At 36.7% G+C, this 24,012-nt stretch overlaps 2 protein-coding genes across 2 annotated transcripts in view; one reads left to right on the top strand and one right to left on the bottom strand.

Annotated features, from left to right (window-relative positions):
- The window catches only part of PLEKHB2 (pleckstrin homology domain containing B2), a 47,878-nt gene extending 27,574 nt beyond the window's left edge, over nt 1-20,304 (top strand). Inside the window, exons 4-8 of the mRNA XM_036745940.1 lie at nt 642-744; nt 3,515-3,554; nt 5,264-5,353; nt 7,209-7,314; nt 17,415-20,304. Coding sequence (XP_036601835.1) covers nt 642-744; nt 3,515-3,554; nt 5,264-5,353; nt 7,209-7,314; nt 17,415-17,551 — 476 coding nt within the window. The 3' untranslated portion in view covers nt 17,552-20,304. The remainder of the gene's footprint in view (nt 1-641; nt 745-3,514; nt 3,555-5,263; nt 5,354-7,208; nt 7,315-17,414) is intronic.
- LOC118840116 (mitochondrial intermembrane space import and assembly protein 40-like) lies at nt 13,506-14,841 on the bottom strand. Its single transcript, XM_036747622.1, is given in 3 exon segments — nt 13,506-13,677; nt 14,418-14,499; nt 14,502-14,841. Coding segments are annotated over 3 exon segments (594 nt in total).
- Nucleotides 20,305-24,012: the final 3,708 nt, after the last annotated feature.

Genomic DNA, 24,012 nt, shown 5'->3' with positions numbered 1-24,012 from the left:
TCATACTTGCTGCTAAATAAAGCTTTAGCTCATTTTGTGTAATATATTACGTTGAATTTGGGTATAGGCAGCCATCGTGTGTTCTACACATCCCTTTGTATGGAAATAGCATTCTTTAGAAAAAATATTTTAAATCTCAAATTTTATTTCCCTTGAGCAAGTTGAATGAAAATAAAATTGTAACTTTTGTGTTTGATTATGGCGAGAGAAAAGACTTGTTCGCTACCTACATTTTAGCGCTTAACTACATTTTTAACCACTGGTTGTTTTCAATGTAAGCACGGTGTCATTTCTCTCTTTAGTGTATAGTTAGTGGCAACTTTGGCATCAAGGCGTTCTTTTTTTTTTTTTTTCTTTTTGCATGGGGCATTATCTCTGTTGATTTATGTACTAGGTGAGCAGTTGCCTCTTGATGGTGCTGTGATGAATAAGTCTCCTTATTTACTCATGTAGACTGAAAAAGGAACTTTGCTTTCATTTCTCATTTCTGCTTTAAATCTCTCAGAAAGCACACTACTTCTTTTATTCAGGCGTTTCTCTGATTTGAGAGCATGTCTTTAATATGTGACTTGGTCTCATTTTTTTTTTGTGTTACTTAAAGTCTCCCACTCTTCTAAACCCCTTCTGATTTTTCCTCATAGATTTTCATCCTCCTGAGGGTAAGCCAAAAGACCGCATACTGCAAATTGTTTGCCGAGATGGGAAAACTATCAATCTTTGTGCAGAAAGTGAAGATGATTGCTTGTAAGTGTTGTTCTCTTTTGCATGTCTGATTTGAAAGAATATTTTCTGATGTGATTTCCAATTAAACTTATGTTGTTGAGGGGGTGGAGTTGGAAAAAGTAGGAGGAGAGTTTCCCTTCAGGCTGTAGACTAAATGACTATAGGAGGATGGATGAGGGAAACTTTAATAGGTCTTTTCCATCTCTAATTACTGTGATTCTATTTTCTGATTCTCCTGGGCTTCCTTGGTAGTATTGCTTTGTAATGAGAATGACTTCACTTAGCAACTGTACAATTGCTTTATGCTTTCTTTTTCAGTTTGGTGAATATTTTATCTTGAATACAAATTGGTTAGCAGGCAGAGTTAAATAAGTGTTCTTAAATTCTGCTTATTTTTTGGTTATTTCCATTTTTTATCTTTTTAAGAAAGAAAAACCAGTGGAAACTCTGACCTTTTTGAAAAGAAAAGAGCATTAACATTTACATTATGTAGGCCTTTGCTTCTCATCTTCTTCCTCCAATTGAGGGCAGTATTGTTCTTCCAGTTACTGAGATTTGCAACCTTGAGATTTTTCACTTTTTTTCATCCTCATATTCAGTCACTTAAGTCTTTTTAGTTCTGTTTTCATATCTCTCATATGTGTCCCCTTTGTCTCTCACATGTAGCCACAGCCCTAGTTCATACCTTCATCACTGGCCAAATGCTGAGGCCTCCTGAGTGAACTCTTTGCCTCAGGTCTTTCCCAGCTCTAATCCATCCTCCTCCACACAGCTATCGAAGTGCTGTTACTGAAGCACAGCTCTGACTAGGTCTTAAAATCCGCACTGGCATCCTGTTTTCTTCAAAATAAAATAGAAATTCTTCTGGTTCACTATATCTTATATTTATTTATTTGACCATGTTATTTTTCCTAGTTGAATGCAAGGTCCTTGAAGGCAGAAACTTTCAGTTTTGTCTACTATGGCCAGTTTCTGGTGCACAGTAGGTGCTTATTAAATGCTTGTTGCTTGATTGTTCCTTTGGTCATTTCCCTGTTCATTTTGACCTCCATCTGAAGATGGGCTGGGGGACTAAAAGGAGGAAAACCTTAAATGTGTCTATTTTACACACACACACACACACACACACACACTCACTCTCTCTCTCTCTCTCTCTCTCTCTCTCTCTCTCTCTTAGTGAAATTATAGGAATAATTGAAATTGAGGAAGATGAAGTTGAGAGATAATAGGTAGATTTCATCTGTTCCATTGTTATGGGTTGGTTATAGCTACAGTAGATTTGAATGTATTTTATGTATTCAACATCTGAGGTTGTTATGTTATTTATATTGTATCTGAAATTATATCTTGCCCTTGGTAGGACAATTTCACAAGACCCCATATGTCATTTTATGTCAGAGTATCCTTATTGTACATCGTTTCACTCTCAACACACAAAAACTCTACAATGCTTGTTGGCTTTTCTTTGAGTTTTATTTTGAGTTTCAATTATTGCAGGTCATTAGTTATTGTAGTGTAAACATGAAATTTCTAAGGGCACATTCTGATCTATGTGTTGCTTTCAGAAACTGATGGAAAAACTGCCTGGCTGTCAGGCTTTAAAGGTGATTTATGCAGTTCAGTGTCATGATGCTAGAATATATACTAAAGCAGCATGGTTGAATAGAATGATGATGTCTAGTTTAAAAATGCACCTTTCTTCTAAATATGACACTTGGTACACGGTCAGCAGACCCTGTGCTTTGCCCTGCCTGTTTGCAATGTGTCTGATAAAAATAAGGAATATCTTTGAAATGTAAAGCTAGCTGATTGGTAGAGAGCTTTAGCTTACATTCAAAGACTCACAAGATCCTAGTGATATAAGGGAATTTTGTGACCATCCAGTCTAACTCATACCTGAAGAGGAATTTGGAATTCTCTCTATATATTTTATCTGACAAGTAGTCATCCAATGCAGCCTTTGCTTAAAAGCCTTCAGACATGAGGGTAACTACCACCCAAAGAAGTCCATTCCATTTTTTAATATTTCTAAAGATTTTCCTTATGTCAAGCTTAGATTTGTACCCCACTCACCCCATATCCTTTAAATTAAATTTTACTTTTTTTAATTGGCAAAAATCTATTTTCTCATCCTCTACTCCTCTGCCTCTACCCCTGAAATTGAGAAAGAACAATAAAACTCCTTTTACAAACATGTATAGTCAAAACAAAATAAGTTTCCACTTTGGCCATGTGCAAATATCTGTGTATCTATCCATCAATCATTTTTCATTCCCAAGCCTTGGTTTTCTATGAGGAGGTGGGTAGCAGGTTTCATCATTATTCTGCTGGACTCATGGTTGGTTATAATGCAGATCAGAGTTTCTATGTCTTATCTTTGCAAAATTATTTTCGTTGTATAAATTGTTGTTCTTACTCTGTTCACTTTAGTCTGCATCAGTTCATATAAGTCTTTCCAGGTTTCTCTGAAACCATCTCATTCATCATTTTTTGTTGTTGTCTCAGATTCCTATTCTTGCTACCTTAAAAAGAACTATAAATATTTTTGTACATCCTTAGAGTTTATTTTCCTACAACTAATCTCTCCCGTATTCTACCTTCCCAATAATTCTCCCTTCTCCCCTTCCCCTCCTATTTCTCTGTTGAGTGTCTTTCAAGTACAAAGGGCTACTGGCTATGTAGTTAAATCTATAAAGTGGACCTCTATAAGAGGTTTTAATTGTCATTCAGCACTTCGAATAAAATAAGGATGACTTACCCTTAAGTAAAACTACCATTTTTCCTTCTCCAGGGCCTGGAAATTTGCACTCCAGGATGCCAGGACAAATACAGTAAGTTTTCAGGTTTGGTATATACGTCAACCTTTTTAGGGTCAGACTGTCATTATTTGTACATGGGCAGTTACATGGCTTTACTGGAGTAAGGTGGGGAAGTTGGAACAAAGAAAATGGGAATGGTAACATGGGCTACTTCATTATATCTCTCATATTGCCTTACTTAGCTGCATGGATAGGCAGATGGAAACAATGGAAGTAAATTGCAGATTGGGCCTTGTGCTGCTAACTAGACTGTGGCTAATCAGGTAGCTTCGTCTAGCTTACCACCCTCTGATAGGCATACTATTGGTATAAATTATAAATTTTTATATTATACATTATAAATATAACATATAAAAATATATATTTAAATATATAAATTTTTTACAAGGTGTAGTAAGTAGCCCATTAGATTACACTTTGTTTTGGTTTGAAATACAAAAAGTGCCAGCAAGGCAATGTATTTTCAGGTTTCCTATGTGTACATCTTGAAATTCTGAAATGGATTAGGTGTTCTTTGACCTTGAAGTATGTAACTGATATGATGTATCCAGTTTTATAGAGGTCAGTATTAGTGTAGTATTCATTTTTTTAACAAATTGTATCATTATTCCTAAATATCACTGCTTTAATAAGTCATTTAATGTGTTAAACCTTTGTTTTGTCAGATAAAACAAAATATGAGGTTCTATCTGTGAAAGGAAAAGTAAAGACAGTTTAAATACACATGGGAATGAACATTGTGAAAACTGAAGAAAATTAAAAAAATTTTTTTTCTGACTTACTCTTATAAGCTTGCAGGCAATGCACATCATGCCTCTTTCATGTTAAACCCAATTTTGCCCTGGATTAGCACTGTTTATTTCTATAGTGAGTGTTAGGAGTCTGCTATGGTTCCTCTTTTTGTGTTCGTGTTTGTACATATATGTATGTATGTAAATACACATACACATATACATATATACATATACTTATGCATACATATAACTAAGAGGGGGAGAAGTGCAGGTTTTTTTTTTTAACCAGGGAGCAGTTAAACATAGCGTACTTAGGGGCAGATAGGTGGCGCAGTGAGTAGAGCACCGACCCTGGAGTCAGGAGGACCTGAGTTCAAATTCAGCCTCAGACACTTGACATACTAACCCTGTGACCATGGGCAAGTCACTTAACCCCAATTGCCCTGCCTTCCCCCCCTCAAAAAACAAACAAACAAATAAACATAGCATACTTAAAGAAATATGTTGCTGTAACAAACTACAGTGTCTATCCCTTTAAAGTTTCTAGAACAGAGTGCTAAGGAGTGTTAAGCTTTTTTTTTTTCAGATTCCAGCTTTTTTCACTGGCAGATGACTTCTTAAGTCTCTTTTAACAGCAAAAAATATATGAGTATGACTTCATAAAAGGCTTTAAATAGCTTTATGAACTTTTTATTTTTTGGTAGTCTTTTTTGAAGGTCTTTATCCATATGAACATTATGCTGTTGTAAATGATACCATAAAAATTTGTAGACATTACTAGTCAATGTCTTTCATCCTACAGGTTTGATACTTTTTGTTTTTTCCTTTCTGCTTATTTCAGTGAGTGCATTTACATTTCCCGTTTATGAGTGAGCTTGTATCATTTTAATATGTTTGTGATTATAAAGTATGTATGCAGTATACTTTTGACCAGTTTTTCATACTCCTAAAATGATCTTTTTTCTTCCTTTCTTTCCTCTTATGTAGGCTTATGTTGGCTCAGAAGTCATGTATGATGAGACTGCTGTTGCTTCATCTCCTCCTCCTTATACAGCTTATGCCACACCATCTCCTGAGGTATGGAAGGAAGTATGAGGGAATAGAATCCTAATGGTGGAAGGATTTTAGTGTATTGTTTCAGTCCTTCTTTCACTTTGAATGTGTCATCAGAGAACTTAGAATTACATCCCAAGACTTTCCCACTTGAATAACTGAATCATTGTGCACTGGAAGGTTGCCTAGCTGGGTTTTTTTTTCTTTTGACCACACTTACTCTTGAAACTGTTTATTGAGATATGAAGTTGTTACAGTGTTTGTCAGTGGGAGTATCATTCAGGTGGATAAAATCATGGATTTTCTGAAGTTTTGCATGGTATTCTATGAAGGGTTCTGGGTTAAGACACTGACTGCCATCATGGAGCTGATAATCTAGTTTAATTCAATAAGCATTTATTTTTGCCTACTAAGTGCCAGGCACTGTGCCAAATAAATACAAAAATATATACAAGACAAATAATTTGAGGGATCACTAATAACTAGGGGAATCATGAATGAATTCTGGGAGAAGTTAGCACTTCATCTGAGCCTTGTGAAGATAGCCAAGGATTCCAAGATGTGTCTAGATTAGGAGGAAGGACATACAGGTCTGAAGGACAATCTGTCTAAAGACAGTGGAGATGAAAAATGACCTATGGGGAATGTTGAGGATGCCAAATGTGCTAGAACATAGAGTGCATGAAGGGGACCATATGAAATCAATCTTGTTTACAAATTGGAATTTTTAAGGAAACATTTTAAAAGGGCTGGACACTTCACAAATTCAAGTAACTTCAATATCATATATATCTGTGTAAATATATATTGAGGTATAAGTCAGTATGGTGTATAGATAGGCTTAAAAATGATTTTAATCTATAATTCTTAAATAGATCAAACCTCTTATACTGTTGTTTTTAGTAACTACAGCCTTTTTAGACAGGAGGTTTCCCCCAGCCTGCTGCTTTAGCAGTTTAGAAATAGTTGCTGTCCTCTTGATGTTGCTTATTGGTCTGTGAGAAACTGATTTAGTAACAGGTTAGGCAAAGATAGAACTACTAGTCGCTAATATAGTGCATTGTAGTTTGCAAAGCACTTATGTCACACTAAGCCTGTGAGGTAAATGGTGCAAATGGTAGTGACTCATTTTTATAGATGAAGAAACTGAGGCTTAGAGAGATGGTAACATGCATATGGTTATTCAGCTAGGTATAAGGCTAGGCCTCAAGTCTAGGTACTCAGTTGCCAGTAAATCTAATATAGTGCTTGGGACATAATAGGTGCTTAATAAACATTTGACTGACTTAAGAAATAGAAGTGACTTAAGAAGTCATCTATTCTTCATAGATGAAGAAACTGAGGCCAGGGTATAGTAAGTGATTTGTTCGAGGTCATGTAGCCAGCACATTAAAGCCAGCACTAGAACCTAAGCTCTCTTTACCAATTCCAATGTTCTCTCCTCTATATGATGCTGCCCTTCAAATTTTAGAGTAAAAAGTTCAGTTTGGAATTATGTTTTTAATCTTTGATTTTTGCGTGGTAAAATACCATAAGCAATTTTGTAAAAAAAAGAATCTTTGTAATATATATATATATAATCACCATCCAACTTAACCATTTTGTTCAGTTTTTTAGTAAAGGCTTTTCTTTAGTGAGGACATGCCTACACTGCATTTAATTGTCTATATTAAATTTTGGTAATTACGTTTTTGGTAAGTTAAAATTTTGTAAAATTTTGGTAATATTAAATTAAAATTTTGTTAAGTACAACCTAGGAGAGGGAATTTTTATGCTTTTTTACATTTATATTACATTAATATATTTTTAAAAACATGTTCTTGAGTTTTAGAAACCATGTTATAGATCTTAACATATGCCTAATATTCCATTGAAACAGGTATTTGGCTATGGTCAATATCATGGCGCATACCCTCCAGGAACTCAAGTTATCTATGCTGCTAATGGGCAGGCTTATGCAATACCATACCAGTATCCATATCCAGGTAACTAATGCCAATATTACTATATTACTTTTAATTTATTTTTCTAATTTTGGAATATCATTTAATTTTTCATTTTTTATCCAAACTATGGTCTTTAAATCAAACATCTACATAAGAGCCTCGTATTTTCTAATTGCTTTGAAATGGTGGAATAGATATAAAGATTGTAAAATAAAAAGTCTCCTCTACGTCCATACAGTTTGGGTCCCAAGGGGAGGAAATCATAATTAATGAAGTGCATTAATATTTAAGATGTAAAATAAATGAAAGATCTGTGTTAAAGGAAAGGAAATATTCAGAACAGATTATTTTTATTTTTCCCCTAATTATCCTTTGAAATTCCTTTTTTGTTGTCCTTCTGAACATTTTTGTTGGCCATTATAATAGAGATCTTCAAAGGACTTAGATTAATCCTTTCTTGATTTTGGTATAGCAGTCTTTTTCACCTCACCCCCTGCAAAAAGAAAAACAAATGATAAATTTCCAACTGGAAACTAATAAGTTGCAGCAGGTCACAGGTGCCAGGGTAAAGGGTTGGAACTAAGAGAATTGGTAAGGTTGCATCCAGAATAGAAGATTGGCAGGGAGGTGGGTTGGATTTGGGAAAGGTACTGGAAACCAATGGTGAAGGTAGAGTCAAAGGTCTTGAAATAGACTGAGGTTGTGGCTAGATGCCACATATCAGAACTAGGTAGGAAAGCTGATCAGATCATGTATGAATAGCAAGGGTTCAGGTGAAGCATTGGACAAGATACAAGGCAGATGGAAACCTGAGGATACAAATTTTGGAGGACATGGAAGGCATATGATCAAAAGCTCTAGGTCATAGATAGGGAACAAGATGACTGAAAGAGTTGAAAGTTTGGATGAACAGGAAAGCATGCATTCTCTTTATTGAGGAACCTTTTTTTTTCATGATTATCATTAGGGTACTATCCAGTTCCAAAATGTTCCTGTTGTAAGAGGTAGGTATAGGTAAATGGAATTACTTGGCCAACTTGAAGTGAGGGAATAGGGAGGGAATTATCAGTGGCTTGGCAGCTCCTAATGCAAAGGTAGCTCATGAAATAGGGCTATCTCCAAGCCACCTGGGAGTATTATTACATTATTAGCAAACTATCCTTTTGTGCAGAATATACCATTTATCTTGCAAGCTGGGTTGAGTGGTATGCCTGCTGTTACAGATTCACCATTCATTTTCATCTTCCCTGTGGCAATAGGAGCATTTCCTCTGATTAATTCATTTCCATTATGCTGGTCTTTATTAAATACCTACTGTATGCATATAGTTAGGGACTGTGAGGAATATAAAAATATAATATGTAGTGTTTTTAAGTAATTAATAACCTAATTGGGGGGACGACTTGAAAATCATCTAGTCCGGGCTTCTCCTTTTGTATATGATGGAAACTGGGGGCTGCTTTAATTCAACAAACATGTGTAAGTTCCTATTACGTGCAAGACATTGTACTAGATACAGGGCCAAGACAAAAATGAAGTGATTTCTGCCTGCAAGGGGCTTATTTTCTATTGGAATAAAAAGTGCTTGGATAAATAAAAGCTTATTTGAGGAGGAAGAGAGCAGCAACATATTGAAGGATCAGAAAAGACTTGGCATAGGAATTAGCATCAGACCCGACCATTGAAGGAAACTAAAAATTCTTTTTTAAAGAAAAAAAAATTGCTATCTTTTGCATTATGTTCATTCCTGAAGATTTTCCTTCTCCCTCCTTGGAGAACTACCAGCCCTTATAATACAAAATTAAAAAGAGAAAGAAAAGACAGTGGAGCACAACTCACCAATAGCTAAGTTGAGTTTGACAGTATATGTAATACCTCCCTTTCCCTCCCACCCCTACACATGCCTTTGTAGGAAACTAAAAATTCTAAAAGGTGGAACTGAGGATCTGGTGCATAGGCAGCCTGTGGGAAGACATGGTGATGGGAGATAGAATATTGAATTCAGGGAGTACTTACTAGGTCATTTTTGCTGAAATGTGGAACGCATCCAGGAGAATAATGTAAAATAAGTGATAGGTTACGGCTCAATTATAGAAGGCCTTAAATGCCAGGTTGAGGAATTTATAAGGGAGTGCTGAAGATTATTGAGCAAAGATGTGAGATGATCAGATTTGTACTTTAGGAACATTCTTTTGGCAGCCATGTGAAGGATGGATTGAAGAGAAGAAAGCCTAGAAGCAGAAAGACCATTTAAAAAGTTATTACAATAGTCTAGAGGAGGGGTTGGCAAACTAAAGGGCTAGAGAGTAATATTTTAGGCTTTGTGGGCTGAGAGGCAAAAATCGAAGCCATTACATAGGTATAGATATAACGAGAGAGAAAACATTTCCACATAGTTTACTGATAAAATTTAAATGTAATAGAAATAGAGTACAATTTTTTTGTGATATGGGTCTACCCATTAGAAGAATAGAATTCTTTGGGGGTGTGGATGGGAATAACCTTTTGCTGAATTGGGTTCAAAATGAGTGTTCTTTATTGAAATTGATTGCAAAGGTTCATGTTAATGCTTATCAGTAATGAGATTTTGTGTATTTCATTTTTGAAAATATCTTTTCACACAAGTAATACTGCCAAATCAGTCTATGAGCATATAATTTTAAATGAGTATATTCATCACTTGGAAGGCACTTACAGAAATGCATTTGCATAGTGACATGGATTTCGAAATATGAAAATTTCTTTTGCACTTGCATCAATCTCAAAAAAAATGTTGCTGGAACTGTAGTTTGAGTTCAGAAAATATGTCTTATCTTTTATAAATTTGAGTGGGAATGGGGATCTCACTTGTTTTAACTTTTGACAGCCTAGGAAGTATATAAAGCATCTTGATATTACTTGTAATTCAAACAATATTAGTTGTCATGGAATTGACTTTAGCATAGCATAAATCTTGCATATAAGTGCTGTTTTGCCTAATTTTATGTTAAATTCAGTAAGAAACATGAACAAATATTCAGTAAAAGCTAATTTTCAAAGCCATTCAGAGTCTGAGAATAGTGTTTGAGGGTGGTTCTCATTCAGAAAAATTTCAGTCTCAACTCTAGCCAGTTGAGCGTGTATGTGATTCCCTCCTCAAGTCAAATCTGATGAGAACAAGATTCACTCATTCCCCCTCACCTGCCCCCTCCTCCCTTCCAACAGAACTGCTTTTTCTTGCCACTTTTATGTGTGATAATTTTTTTGTCTCAATTTTTAATTTTATTTAATTTATTTAATATATTTAGTTTTCAGCATTGATTTTCACAAGAGTTTGAATTACGAATTTTCTCCCCTTTTCTACCCTCCCGTCCACTCCAAGATGGCGTATATTCTGGTTGCCCCATTCCCCAGTCAGCCCTTCCTTCTGTCACCCCACTCCCTTCCCACCTCCCTTTCCCTTCTTCTTTTGTAGGGCAAGATAAATTTCTATGCCCCATTGCCTGTGTATCTTATTTCCTAGTTGCATGCAAAAACTTTTTTTTTTGTTTTTGAACATCTGTTTTTAAAACTTTGAGTTCTAAATTCTCTCACCTCTTCCCTCCCCACCCACCCTCCCTAAGAAGGCAAGCAATTCAATAGGCTACGTGCATATCATTATGTAAAACCCTTCCACAATACTCATGTTGTGAAAGATTAACTATGTTTTACTTCTTCCTAACCTATCCCCCTTTATTGAATTTTCTCCCTTGACCCTGTCCCTTTTCAAAAGTGTTTGTTTTTGATTACCTCCTCCTCCTGTCTGCCCTCCCTTCTATCATCCCCCGTTTTTTATCTTTTTCCTCCTCCTTTCCTGTGGGGTAAGATGCCCCATAGAGTGTGTATGGTATTCCCTCCTCAGGTCAAATCTGATGAGAGCAAGATTTACCCATTCTTCCTCATCTGCCCCCTCTTCCCTTCCTACAGAACCACTTTTTCTTGCCACTTTTATGCGAGATAATTTACCCCATTCTATCTCTCCCTTTCTTCTTCTCTCAATATATTCCTCTCTTTATCCCTTAATTTGATTTTATTTTTTTAGATATCATCTCTTCATATTCAACTCACCCTGTGCCCTCTGTCTATATCTATATATATCTGTGTGTATATATATATATATATTTATATATTTATATATGCATATATATACACACACATACACCTACATATACACACACACACACAGACACAGACACAGACACACACACACACGTATATATACATACACACACATATATATATGTATGCATATTCCTTTTAGCTACTATGATACTGAGGTCTCATGAATCATACACATTGTCTTTCCATGTAGGAATGTAAACAAAACAGTTCAACTTTAGTAAGTCCCTTATGATTTCTCTTTCTTGTTTATCTTTTCATGCTTCTCTTGATTCTTGGGTTTGAAAGTCAAATGTTCTATTCAGCTCTGGTCTTTTCCCTGAGAAATCTTGAAAGTTCTCTATTTTATTGAAAGTCCATATTTTGCCTTGGAACTGGGTAGATGATTCTTGGTTTTAATCCTAGCTCTATTGACCTCAGGAATATCATATTCCAAGCCCTTCAATCCCTTAATGTTGAAGCTGCTAGATCTTGTGTTATCCTGATTATGTTTCCACAATGCTCAAATTGTTTCTTTCTGGCTGCTATTTTCTCCTTGATCCGGGAGCTCTGAAGTTTGGTGACAATATTCCTAGGAATTTTCTTTTTGGGATCTTTTTCAGGAGGCGATCTGTGGATTCTTTCAGTTTCTATTTTACCCTCTGGCTCTAGAATATCAGGGCAGTTCTCCTTGATAATTTCCTGAGAGATGATATCTAGGCTCTTTTTTTGATCATGGCTTTCAGGTAGTCCAATAATTTTTAAATTCTCTCTTCTGGATCTATTTTCCAGGTCAGTGGTTTTTCCAATGAGATATTTCACAATATCTTCCATTTTTTCATTCCTTTGGTTCTGTTTGATGATATCTTGATTTCTCATCAAGTCACTAGCTTCCACTTGCTCCAATCTCATTTTTAAGGTAGTATTTTCTTCAGTGGTCTTTTAGGCCTCCTTTTCCATTTGGCTAATTCTGCCTTTCAAGGCATTCTTCTCCTCATTGGCTTTTTTGGAGCTCTTTTAACATGTGGGTTAGTCTATTTTTTAAGGTGTTGTTTTCTTCAGTATATATTTGGGTTTCCTTCAGCAAGTCATTGACTTGTTTTTCATGATTTTCTTGCATCACTCTCATTTCTCTTCCCAATTTTTCCTTTACTTCTCTTACTTGCTTTTCCAAATCCTTTTTGAACTCTTCCATGGCCTGAGCCCAATTCATATTTTCCTTGGAGGCTTTTGATGTAGGCTCTTTGACTTTGTTGACTTCTTCTGGCTGTTTGTTTTTGTCTTCTTTGTCACCAAAAAAGATTTCAAAGTCTGATTCTGAATTTGGGTCAGGTTTCTCTGCCTGGCCATGTTCTCAGCCAACTACTTGACCCTTGAGCTTTTTGTCAGGGTATGACTTCTTGTAGAGTAGAGAGTACTTTGTCCCAAGCTTTAGGGGCCTTGTGCTGCTGTTTTCAGAGCTATTTCTATACAGCAAGCTCTGCCACACCAGCACTCCTCCTCCCCAAGAACCGCCAACCTGGACCTTGATTCAGATCCAAGCAGGCTCTGCACTCCTGCTCTGATACGCTGCTTAATTCCTCCCACCGGTTGGGCCTGGGGCTGGAAGCAACTGCAGCTGGAAGTAGCCCCAGCGCTGCACCACTTCCGTGCCCCCAACTGCAAACTGCTTTCACTCTGTTCCAGCAGTTATACTCACTAACCTTCCCTGTTGTCTTTGGCATTTGTGGGTTGAGAAGTCTGGTAACTGCCACAGCTTGATGATTCAGGGCCCTGTGGCCTCTTCTGCCTGGCTCCTGGTCTGTTTGGTCCTGGCGTAGCTCATGATGGACTCTGCTCTGCTCTACTTCTGCTCCGTGTGATAGACCCTTCCCAGTGACCATCCAGGCTTTCCTGGGCTGGAGCCCTGCTTCTCTCTGTTATTTTGTGGGTTCTGCAGCTCTAGAATTTGTTCAGAGCAATTTTTCATAGGTGTTTGGAGCGTCCTGGGGGAGAGCTTTAGGTGAGTCCCTGCTTTCCAGCCACCATCTTGGCTCCACCCCCCTCTTTTTTTTCTTTTAATGTTCATTTGAAGTCACAGTATTTTCTCCAAGCCTGTTACTCCAGATAGCAGCTCAGTCTCCACCTCCCAAGGGCATTTTGTATGAACTGACAAAGATGGAACGGGCATTAACAGAGGAACCCTCAACCAGGGTGTTCTCAATAGTAAAGGAACAATGATAACCATTCTCTGCCTTCGTCTTGTTAGTAGAATCAGAGGCTGCCTGATATACCTGCACATCTGCGCTTTGAAAAAGTTCGAAAACTAGAGCTCAATGCATAAATTAAAAACAAAAATCCCACCCAAGTTATTCCTTTTCCAGAATCTATCAGCAATATGTATATTTATGTGTGTGTGTGTGTGTCTGTGTCTGTGTATATATATAAAATATCTATATCCTCATGTAAATGTATCTTGAATCAGTACCTTTGCAGAATATAAATTTGAGATTATCTTTTAAAAATCAATCATTTCAGAAAATGGTCCTTCCTCTTTGATTTTTTTTTTCATAAGTCCTAAGTGGACTACAGAATACACAAAAAAGGGACCTCAACAGAATGAATGAATCTAGCACACCTACTCCCCGGCTTGAAGTTAAAGAGCAGTGGTTTGGGGGATTGCTGAGAAGCCTTAATGTGTTATTTCACATAAACTGGTGAGACTCGGGGTGCTCTGGACAAGAATCCTAAAGCAGCAGCAGCTATATCTGCTGAGAAGTTTACATGGGGCACACTCACACAGGCACACACACTCTCACACATATACACACAGACACATAGGTACACTTACAGAACTCCCATCTTTTCAGTGTTTGTGTCACAGGGTTGAGGCCCCTGCCCATCAAAATAAGTTATTTCATATACTGTCCACAAAACATGAAAAGAGATTTTCTGTGAAGACCCTCAGAGAGCCATTTTGCATGAGGTCCACACCTCTCTGAAAGGGGCAAAGGCAGGAGATGGGCACCCTTGTCAGTCTTCATTACCTGGAGCCCTCCTCTTTGGTCGGAGATACCTCAGAAGCTGTGGCTGTGGCTGCTGCTGCGGCCCCCTCCACACCCTCACTCACTTTTTTTCCTCATCCTCCTCCTGGGGATAGAGGTCTGGGTACTTCTGCATGCATTCTTGCATGGCCCAGTACTGATCCACACAGTCTGAACCTTTGACTCCCTCTATGCCATAATGGAAACAGGAGAAGGCCGACTTGAACTGTTCTCCACTGGGACCACTGGCCATTCCCTTGAGACATGGGCATTTCCAGTTAATGTCTCCATTGGACAGTATCAAACCGTGTTCTTCATAGGGATCATTGGGGTCATCAGCTACCAGCTCAGTGTTGCTTGGCGTCTCATGGTCTTCTTTGGTCACAAATATAATCCAGTCCTTTCCTTCCTGCCGGCAGTAGGACATGGCTGAAGCCCAGTGGCTTCTGTGGCTCCCGCTCTGACTTGCTCCACACACTGGTCGCTCCGGCCTGTGAAAATAAAATCGATGAGACTTGGCAACTGATTGAATGTAGGAGATAAGCGAGTGGAAAGAGTTAAGAATAACTGAAATTGTAAACTTAGTGCAGTGTTTTCAAGTCTTCCAAGGTCATGTAGACAGTATTAGAGCTGGCACCAGAATCCATGTCATTTAATTCCCAATACCCTGCCTCTCTTATACTCAACATTTCATACAAATACAAGCATTTAGTAGCAGTATAAAGTAGTTATATGAAACATCTTAGAATGCAGTATATGAGTAAATGCTAAATGTATGATATTAACAAGTACAATAAGATTTCAGAAGGAGAAGAGATTGCTACTGGCTGAAATGGTCAAGGAAGACTTCATAAAGATATGGCTTGTGAGCTGAGCCTTTAGCTGTCAGTAAGATTTGGGTAGGTAGGAGGGGGAAGGGCAGCCACTCCAGGCTTGAGCAAAAGTATGGAGGTGAGAATGTTAACATTTTGTAGGAATGGTGAGTAGACTGTGTCTGAGTTGAGAAAGAGAATTCAAGGCCAGATCATGGATAGCCATGGTTTTATCTTTTTAGTTATGGGAAACCATTGAAAGTTTTTTAGAAAGGAAGATTAATCAGTGATATGTAGAATGAATCGGATAGTAGAGAGGCTGTAGGCGAAGAGATCATTCATGATAATGATCTTTCATTCCCACTACCATCCTTTCACCTTTTGCTTCAATAATAATTTAATAATGTGAACAGTGATGGTATAATACTTGATTGTTTTAAAAGATTTTTAGGGAAAATATGTACTTTCTGCTGTTAGATATATAGTAAATTTATTTCTATGTAGTTGTTAAAAACAAAAGCAAATAACAGGAAGAGATTTAGTTTTAATTTAAAATCTAATTTGAATGATTGAAAGTTTCTGTTTTAAAGTTCATAACTGCTCTATTAAAGAATGATTCTTAGGTAATAATGGTTGAAAGTTTAATGAGTTTGCCCTCCTCTCTCCTTCTGTTATACTGCCACTGATCTAATTAGCTTTCTAACTACTCTTTCATCTTTGGAATTTCTGTGGATTCCCTGGATTCTCCACAGCTCTGCTCATTTCTCACTTTTTACTCTATACATTTGTTATCCTGATGGATCTGTACTTAGCCAACTGTATTAGAAAATAGAGGCTCAAGCATTGCAGATACATTAAGGCACACTAGAGAAACTGCAGAGGAGTACGGTGGAAGGAACACTTGATTTGGGAGTCAAGTTCTGGGTTGTAATCTTAGCTCTGACATTTATTTACTGCCATTGTGATCTTGGGCAACACATTTAACCTCTTTGGGCCTCAGTTTGCAGTAAAAATGCGGGGGTTAGACTAGACAATCTCTGAATATGCTTCCAGTTCTGAATCTCTGAGCTTTTGCAATTTATTTATTTATTTATTTATTTATTTATTTATTTATTTATTTATTTAATTATTTATTTATTCATTCATTTATTTATTTATTTATTTATTGGCGTGGTGATGGGTAATAGTAGAGATTTTCTTTGTCTTGAGTTGATGATTTTGGCTTTCAGTTAACATGAATTTGAAATTGGAGGAGGTCAAGCATCAGAACTAAAAAGTATTATCAAGCCTTTTCTAAATTCAATTCTATTTTATTTTTAGTTCTGAACTCTCTTGCTCCTTCCTCCCTTTCCCCTAACAATTGAGAAGGCAAGAAAAACAAAACCCATTACAAATAGGTATAATAAAGGTAAACAAATTTCTGCTTTGCCATGTTCCCTACTCCCCTCCAAAAGAAAAGAAGAGAAAAAATGTGCTCTGATCTTCATTCTGATGAGTCAGTCCATCAGCTCTCTGTCTGGAGGTGGATAGAATTATTTCTTCATGAATTGTGATTCACCATTGTGTTGATCGGAGTTCCTAAATTTTTCACAGTTGATTGATTACCTTTACAGTATTGCTGTTACTGTATAAATTTTTTTTTTCCTGGATCTGCCCACTTCACTTTGCATCAGGCCATTTAAGTTTTCCTACGAGTTTGAAATCAGTGAGTCAAGCCTTTTGCAAATAGTAGTAGAGAGGTGGTGGACACCAGAAAAGAGCTGTCAGCACCTTTACTTCACACTGGAAAGTTACAGCTTTCCTTGTATAGTCTAGAGGAATACAGGCCTCTATAGGTCAAAAATTCTAATAGAAAATAACTGTTGTATCTGTTTGAAGGGAAGTCAGCTTTGTTTTGTTGGTTTAAAAGGAAGTATGATATTCTGGTGTCTCAAGGAAAAAATCTTTTGGTAAGGATTAGATAAAAAATATCCCTGTCCTCCCTTATTTTGTGCTTCTTTTCTTTAACAATTAGGTTTTGCTGATATTTTTTTGTTGTCTTACATTAGTCATTTTTATACCTCCTCCCCCAAAATGTGCACACATTGAACTCGTTACTTTCAACAAAGGAAAATAGTTAAGCCAAACTAACCAGCATAGCAGCTGTTTCTGACAGTGTATATAACATTCTGTTGTGCATCTTTTCTAGGAACTTATGGACAGCAACCTGCCAACCATGTCATCATCAGGGAGCGTTACCGGGACAACGATGGAGACCTGGCTCTGGGCATGCTGGCTGGGGCAGCCACTGGCATGGCCTTGGGATCTTTGTTCTGGGTCTTCTAAGTTTCTCTACATCTTTGTATTTGTAGCTTCCAAAACCTTTATTTATTTTCTGTGTGCAATAATATATTTTGCAAGGTATTCCTGTTTTACTGTAAAGATTTTTAATGACAATTACAATAGTACTTTTAAAATAGTGACATCTTAATTATAATTAGTATAAATTTCACAAGGCAGGATTGTAAGTGTGCTGTTCAGTTGAAATATGCGTTAAAAGGATATTTGATCATTTCAGACTCTTTTATGGAACTTAGTTGTATGAGAAGGACTTACATGAGCTCATTCATTTTGAAGAACATTATCACTGCAGTGTTAAATGCAGAGCAGAAAAGATAGCTTTGTCATCCATATTATGCACCTCATGTAATGACCCCTGAATAAGTGATTATTTCTGGCAGGGAAAAAATTAATCCAACTGCTAACTCTCAACTTAAGAATTAACCGTGGGACAGTCTGGGTGTTGCTGTTGGCATGGCAGGGTGGTAAACTATGCATGATAAAGCAATATAGACTTTTTGCACTACACACTCCAAAGAATAGTCCCCAAGGCAGTGGTGACACTCCATATACCTCTGTAGTTGGCTCTGTCATTATCCAGTGGTGCTCTACTGGTGGGCCTGTTTTCTCTGTTGTGAATGGATTTATTGAATCCTAAAGATTGGAACCGGTAACTTTCTTGTAAAGACATGCCAGTCAGGACAAACTCTTGTAAATAGGGCTGGAAACCTACAGTTCTTTGACACAGTTCTCAACCATGGAGAGTTGTAAAAGCAGTTTAGAGGCTGAGGTGATTGGAATTTTTTCTTTGAAAGTCTGTACGGCCCATGCTTTTAAAATATAGACATGACTTTTACCTTCTTAACTTTTTTTTTGAAAACATATTCACAGTTCAGACCTCCATTGAGTGCATTTTTATATTGTGTATCTGAGCCATCTGCTCTCTTCTCACCTTGTTTTGAAAAACAAATATGTTACCAGCTTACAAGTAATGATTTTTTGGTTTTATCTGGTTGGTCTGCTATAAAATATTGTTCTAAGAGTGGAACAGACTGAAGGCATTTATAGCCAGTAAAAGTAAGGAGAAAGAATTAAAATCAAACTCAGGGTTATTAGATTGAGTGTTGAGTTCTTGATCATTTTGTAGAGTTGATATAAGTGGAAGCTTGAAGGAGGCTAATGGAAAGAATTAATAATAGGAGAAAATGATTATAGAAATTAGGAAAGAGGTTTGCTTGAGCACATGAAACTAAATCTGTATATTGTTATATAGATCAGTAAACAGCTGATTTAGTGTTATTTCATGTGACTTTCAGCTAAAACTTATTTTTGCCAACAACTTTTAACATACTTTGAAAATGTGTGTATTCTTCAATCCCATTTTAATTTTTGTGATAAAACTCTTAAGAGAGTCCTCCTCATCCTCACGGATAGTATAATCTTTTTTTCATGGACCATTTGATAAAAATCTGCTTTCCTTTACTTGAAAACCCAAAATGATTTATTCTCCAAATCTACACTTATTTAAAGATGAGAAAGCAATAGGAGGGAAACAAAGGCTTAGGGTGAGAATGAGATGTACATTGTTAGTGAACAGTCATTCCACAGTTTTTAATGGTAGGATTGTCTCATATTTAGATTGCACATGTTTTTTGTTTCTTGTATTATCTATAGTTCAGGCATTTTTGCTGCTTCCTAAAATTTCAAATGAAATTTACTTAAAACCTACTAAGTTAATTAAAGTATATTTAAGGTGTCAGGGAAATAGGACGAGAGCCATGTTTGTAATGTTAAAGAAACTCAAGATTATCTTAGGTCGCACTTTGCAAATGATGCTATTATCTCTTTCTCTGAAACATGTAAAAAGTTGATGATTGCACTGTCATAATTAACTAGAGTTACGTTAAAAGAATATAAGTGATTTAATATACATATTGTTATCGGTGGAAAGATAGCTACTCTGTTTGACCAAGTAGACAGGCACATTTGTTCTCGTTAATTCCTATCCAAAGCCTACAATTTGTGGATATGCTTCTTTGGAACCCAGTTAGTGAAATTATGTAAAAGAATGAAACAATCAGAATCTAAAAGGTAAACCTAAAACACATCAGGCAGCTAACACCATACAGTGATTTGATCATTCCATAATTTATTGAATGTTTGCTATGCGCAAGACAAATCTATAGTCCTATATTATTTCCTAATTTATATATAAGTTTCTCTATTTTCTCTGATGTAGGATTTTTTTTTAAAACTAGTTTTAGAGTTCGAGATTTTTTTCTGTCATGGTATAGTGATGATAATTCCCATAAAGTCCATTCTTTATCACATGAATTCTATTTAGTATTTGGATGACATATCATTTTTTCCTCCTGATTAACTACTTCTATGTCTGATGATACTTAACACTCCATGTCAGATTGAAGGTCAAACCAGCTTTATAATGAACTCTCGGATTCTTGGCAGTTTCTGTAGGCCTTTTCTTTCTTTTTTTTTTTAACTGGAGATGTCTGCTTCAGCAGACAGGAAACGTACACGAGTGCCATCTCACTTGATATTTGACAGTTGGGGGAAAAAGTCACATAAGATCTGATTGTATAATCGATCGATGCTTTAAAATCATTGCTGTTAAGACTTTGAATTGTATGTGATAAGAATATTAAAATTGTAACGATTTAGACAATGTAGTTTATGTGAATCCTCTAAAGCACTGTGAATTGAAGGGAAATATTTGCAATAAAGTAGCTTTGAATGTTGCAGTGGGTTGTTAATATGAAACTTGATGAAAGCACCATGTTACTGACTCATTGTCTGCATCATAGGGCTAAAATATCTATAAATACACAGTGTACTCTTATCCCATTATCCAGGGATATTTTATAACTCAAAGGACCAAAGGAAATGTAATTTCAGCATGTTTCCCTGACTCCCTTTGGGCTTGGATTGGGAACTCCATGATGGGGCATGAAGGCATTATTATGTTTTAGCCTTGAGGACTTTGGCTGCAAGAAGAGCCTCGTCTTTGGGTGAGGTTCTCTAAAACTGTGCCTTTCATTGAGTTCCTTAGAAACTTCATAGGCATGTTTTCCCTTATCTTTGTGTAACTACTTGCATTCATGGTCATCACATTTTAGAGAGATTATATAAGAAGCTAGTCTACCACCATCATTTTACACATGGGAATATACAGGCCCCAAAAGGTAAAGAAGGTGACATATCTAAGGTAATAATTAGCTGGTGGCTGAACAGGTTTAAGAACCCAAATTTCATAATTCTCAAGTGAGTGCATTTTTATATCTGCCAAGTATAGCCAGGTTGTTAAATATGATTTGCTAGTGATTTTACCCTAATATGAAACAAATACAGTGCATTGGACAGTTTCTAAAATCTCATTCTCTTGCCTCTAATGCTGTTGATACCAGCTTCTTGATAGTCATTGCTTTTGACTGATTTCATTTCTATATAGTGCTTTGCACAAATAATCCTAAGTAAAGAAATTACCAAACTAAGGCTTTTTTGGTTTGTATATCTGGAAAGGTTTATTAGCTTTTACCTTCCTTCCCTTCCATTTGCATTTTCTTTTTTTGTGAACTAGTCCTGCCTGGAAAAAAAGCTGACCACCCATGTGTTATACTTGTTATTCTCTGTGTTGGCTCTGATGTTTTATTTCCTTGGTTGGTGTCAGGATTATAAATCAGGTAGGGTAGAATTGAACTCAGTAAGTTAAAGGGAAAGTATGTTTTTGGCTTCCATGCAGATTTTCCCTCAGAACTCAGGGGAAATGGACTAGATAGTAAAAATATAACTTCCCCAAACCCAGGTATCTGTCTCTTCAGAGATAGCACAGTGTAGGTTTAAGGCAACTGAGTTAATGATGGGCAAAATACTAGTTTTTGAGAGAAGATGCAAGTGATGCAAATTTCCTATCTTCTTCTCATCGCAGCTTTTGCAGACACTGTTTTAGAAAGCAGCGAAATCTTTCTGCCTGAGATTCTTTCCTGTGGTTGCCATCTTGCTTCCACCATGTTTCTGTTGTGCCCATGAAACCTGTTATTGTTCCATGCAGAATATGCATTTGTGTAGCATATAGTGAAAATGTTAATCGTTGAAGTGCAAGCTCTTGTATTGTGATTCGTTCACTTTTCTGAATTCTTTATATTCATGGAATATGGTATATGCCTTTTCTGATACAGTGCTAGCGTAGGCTTGATCAGCAACTTGATTTGACTTATAAAGGAACGAATCTATATGTCTGTCTATATGTGTATTCATTTCTCTTATTAAAGTTAGTGTGAAAACAGGTTACATAAAGAATGAGTCACTAGCCTAGAGAAGACTAGAGCTCAGACCTAGAGCTCTCGTATCTATCTGCTCCCTAATTTGGCCTTACTATCTCTTGGTATCAGTCATCCTTTCTGAGTAGAATTCATTCCCTCTACATCTTTGCTTGTTGAAATTATTTGTATTTCTTCTTGGCTACTTCATAAGTTACTATGCATTATGCCTATTTTTGTGCATACTGGTCTTATAAGGCTTTGTCAATTTTCAGCTATTTACTTAGGATGATGTCTGGCACAGCTATTTGGAAATGACTTCTCACACTTTCCTGTATACACATTGGCCAAAACACTAAGAATATAGGCCCTACATTTTACAGTCTTCTTTACACCATGATGAGAAATATTTAAGAGGGCTTTAAGAAAGGAATGACAACAGATGGCATGATTTAGGACCTAGAAAATACTGAATTTATGCATGTAGGCCCAGGGATTTTAATTCTCTTGAGAAAAATAACATTTTTTTAAGACATTATTTGAAGGTCTATTTTTGTTGTCAAACACAAGCTCCTGGCACTGAAGGCTCTTTACAACCTGGTGCCGTCTTGCGTTTCCAGCCTTAATAGTCATCGTTCTCCACAAACCATGTTAGTGACCTAAACTGGCTTTCTTGGTGTTTTTTATCCCCCCCCTCCCCCAACCCCCCAAAGCCTGGAATGAATGTTCTTTCCTTTCACCTCTACCTCTTACCTGGTATTCTTTTAAGATTCATGTGCCACTACCTTCTACATGTAGTTTTTCCCACTCTCCTAGTAGCTGGTGTCTCCTAAGGTTACCTTGTATGTATATTGTATGGGTTTTGTAAAGACCTGTGTATGTGTATGTTGTCACCCCCATTAGAATATAGACTTAAGGTCACGGGCTTTCTTGGAGCCTAGCACATAGTAGATGCTTTATCAGTGCTTGTTTTATTCCACGTAGGGTTCTGGAATGGATTTATAAAAAATGATCTGAAGTGTTCATGTTTGAAGTTTGTGGATGGATGTAGATGACAATTCCTTTTGAGTTTTTTTTTTTACTTCCGTTGCTCACTGGGCTTTGGTATCAGCTACATTGGATGTTCTGTGGGGAATGACTGCTCAGAAAGATCAAACAATTAACGAATGATAAACAATGAGCAAAACTTACCTACAGGCTCATTCTGAGCCAGCTGACTCAACAGGTTGTGCAAAAATTGCTAAGACCTGATTTATACTGACATTTACATTAAAAAATAAATTGGAATTTTAATTGGTTCCATACATTATATAAGCTGTTTAAAGCTCTGAGTTTACTTACATTTGCATAGCACTTAATCATCAATAAAATAAGGGGGCTGCAAATTACATGTAAATTGCTGGTTTATATGCACGATGTAAATATTATGTCATAGAAGTTTTAAAAGTTACTCATTCATCACTGGGCAGTTGACTGGAATGTAGTGGAAGGGCACTGTACAAAAAATTTAAAAAAGAGGGTCTTTACCCTCATTTAGCTATGTGTTAGTGGGCAAGTCGTTTTCCCTTTCTGGGCCTCAGTTTCTTCATTTATAAAATGAGGTGGCCAGACTAGATGATTTTTTTTTTTGTTGGAGGGGGGAAGGCAGGGCAATTGGGGTTAAGTGACTTGCGCAAGGTCACACAGCTAGTGTGTCAAGTGTCTGAGACTGGATTTGAACTGAGGTCCTGATTCCAGGGTCAGTGCTCTACTCACTGAGCCACCTAGGTGCCAAGACTAGATGATTTCTAAGGCCCTTTGCAGCTTTTTCTAATCTTAACTTTCTTATGTTGATTAATTTAGACCTAGAGAAAAGTGTCAAGCCCTGCGTTCCTTCCTTCCTTCCTTCCAAGCTCAAAGACAGGGATTGTGTCTTATCCAAACTTTGTATCTTTTCTCCCCAAGTGGTATAGTCATATTAGGGAAATATAAATTTCCTTTATCTGGTATTCAAGGCCCTCCACAATCTGATAGCCCACTAACTTTCCACCCTTATATTTATCTAGTCTGTACTTCATATGTTCCAGTCAAACTAGAACCCTTTTAGACTATGAGAATGTTGCATACATAATTTACTTAGGTTTCAGCAAATCTTTTGACAAAATCTGTCATATTTAAGGATGAGATGGAACTATGTGAACTAAACAACACTGT

Source organism: Trichosurus vulpecula, chromosome 2 (genome assembly GCF_011100635.1).
Source record: "Trichosurus vulpecula isolate mTriVul1 chromosome 2, mTriVul1.pri, whole genome shotgun sequence".
In the NCBI taxonomy this organism is placed as follows: Eukaryota; Metazoa; Chordata; class Mammalia; order Diprotodontia; family Phalangeridae; genus Trichosurus; species Trichosurus vulpecula.
This window is presented reverse-complemented; position numbering and strand designations above follow the sequence as displayed.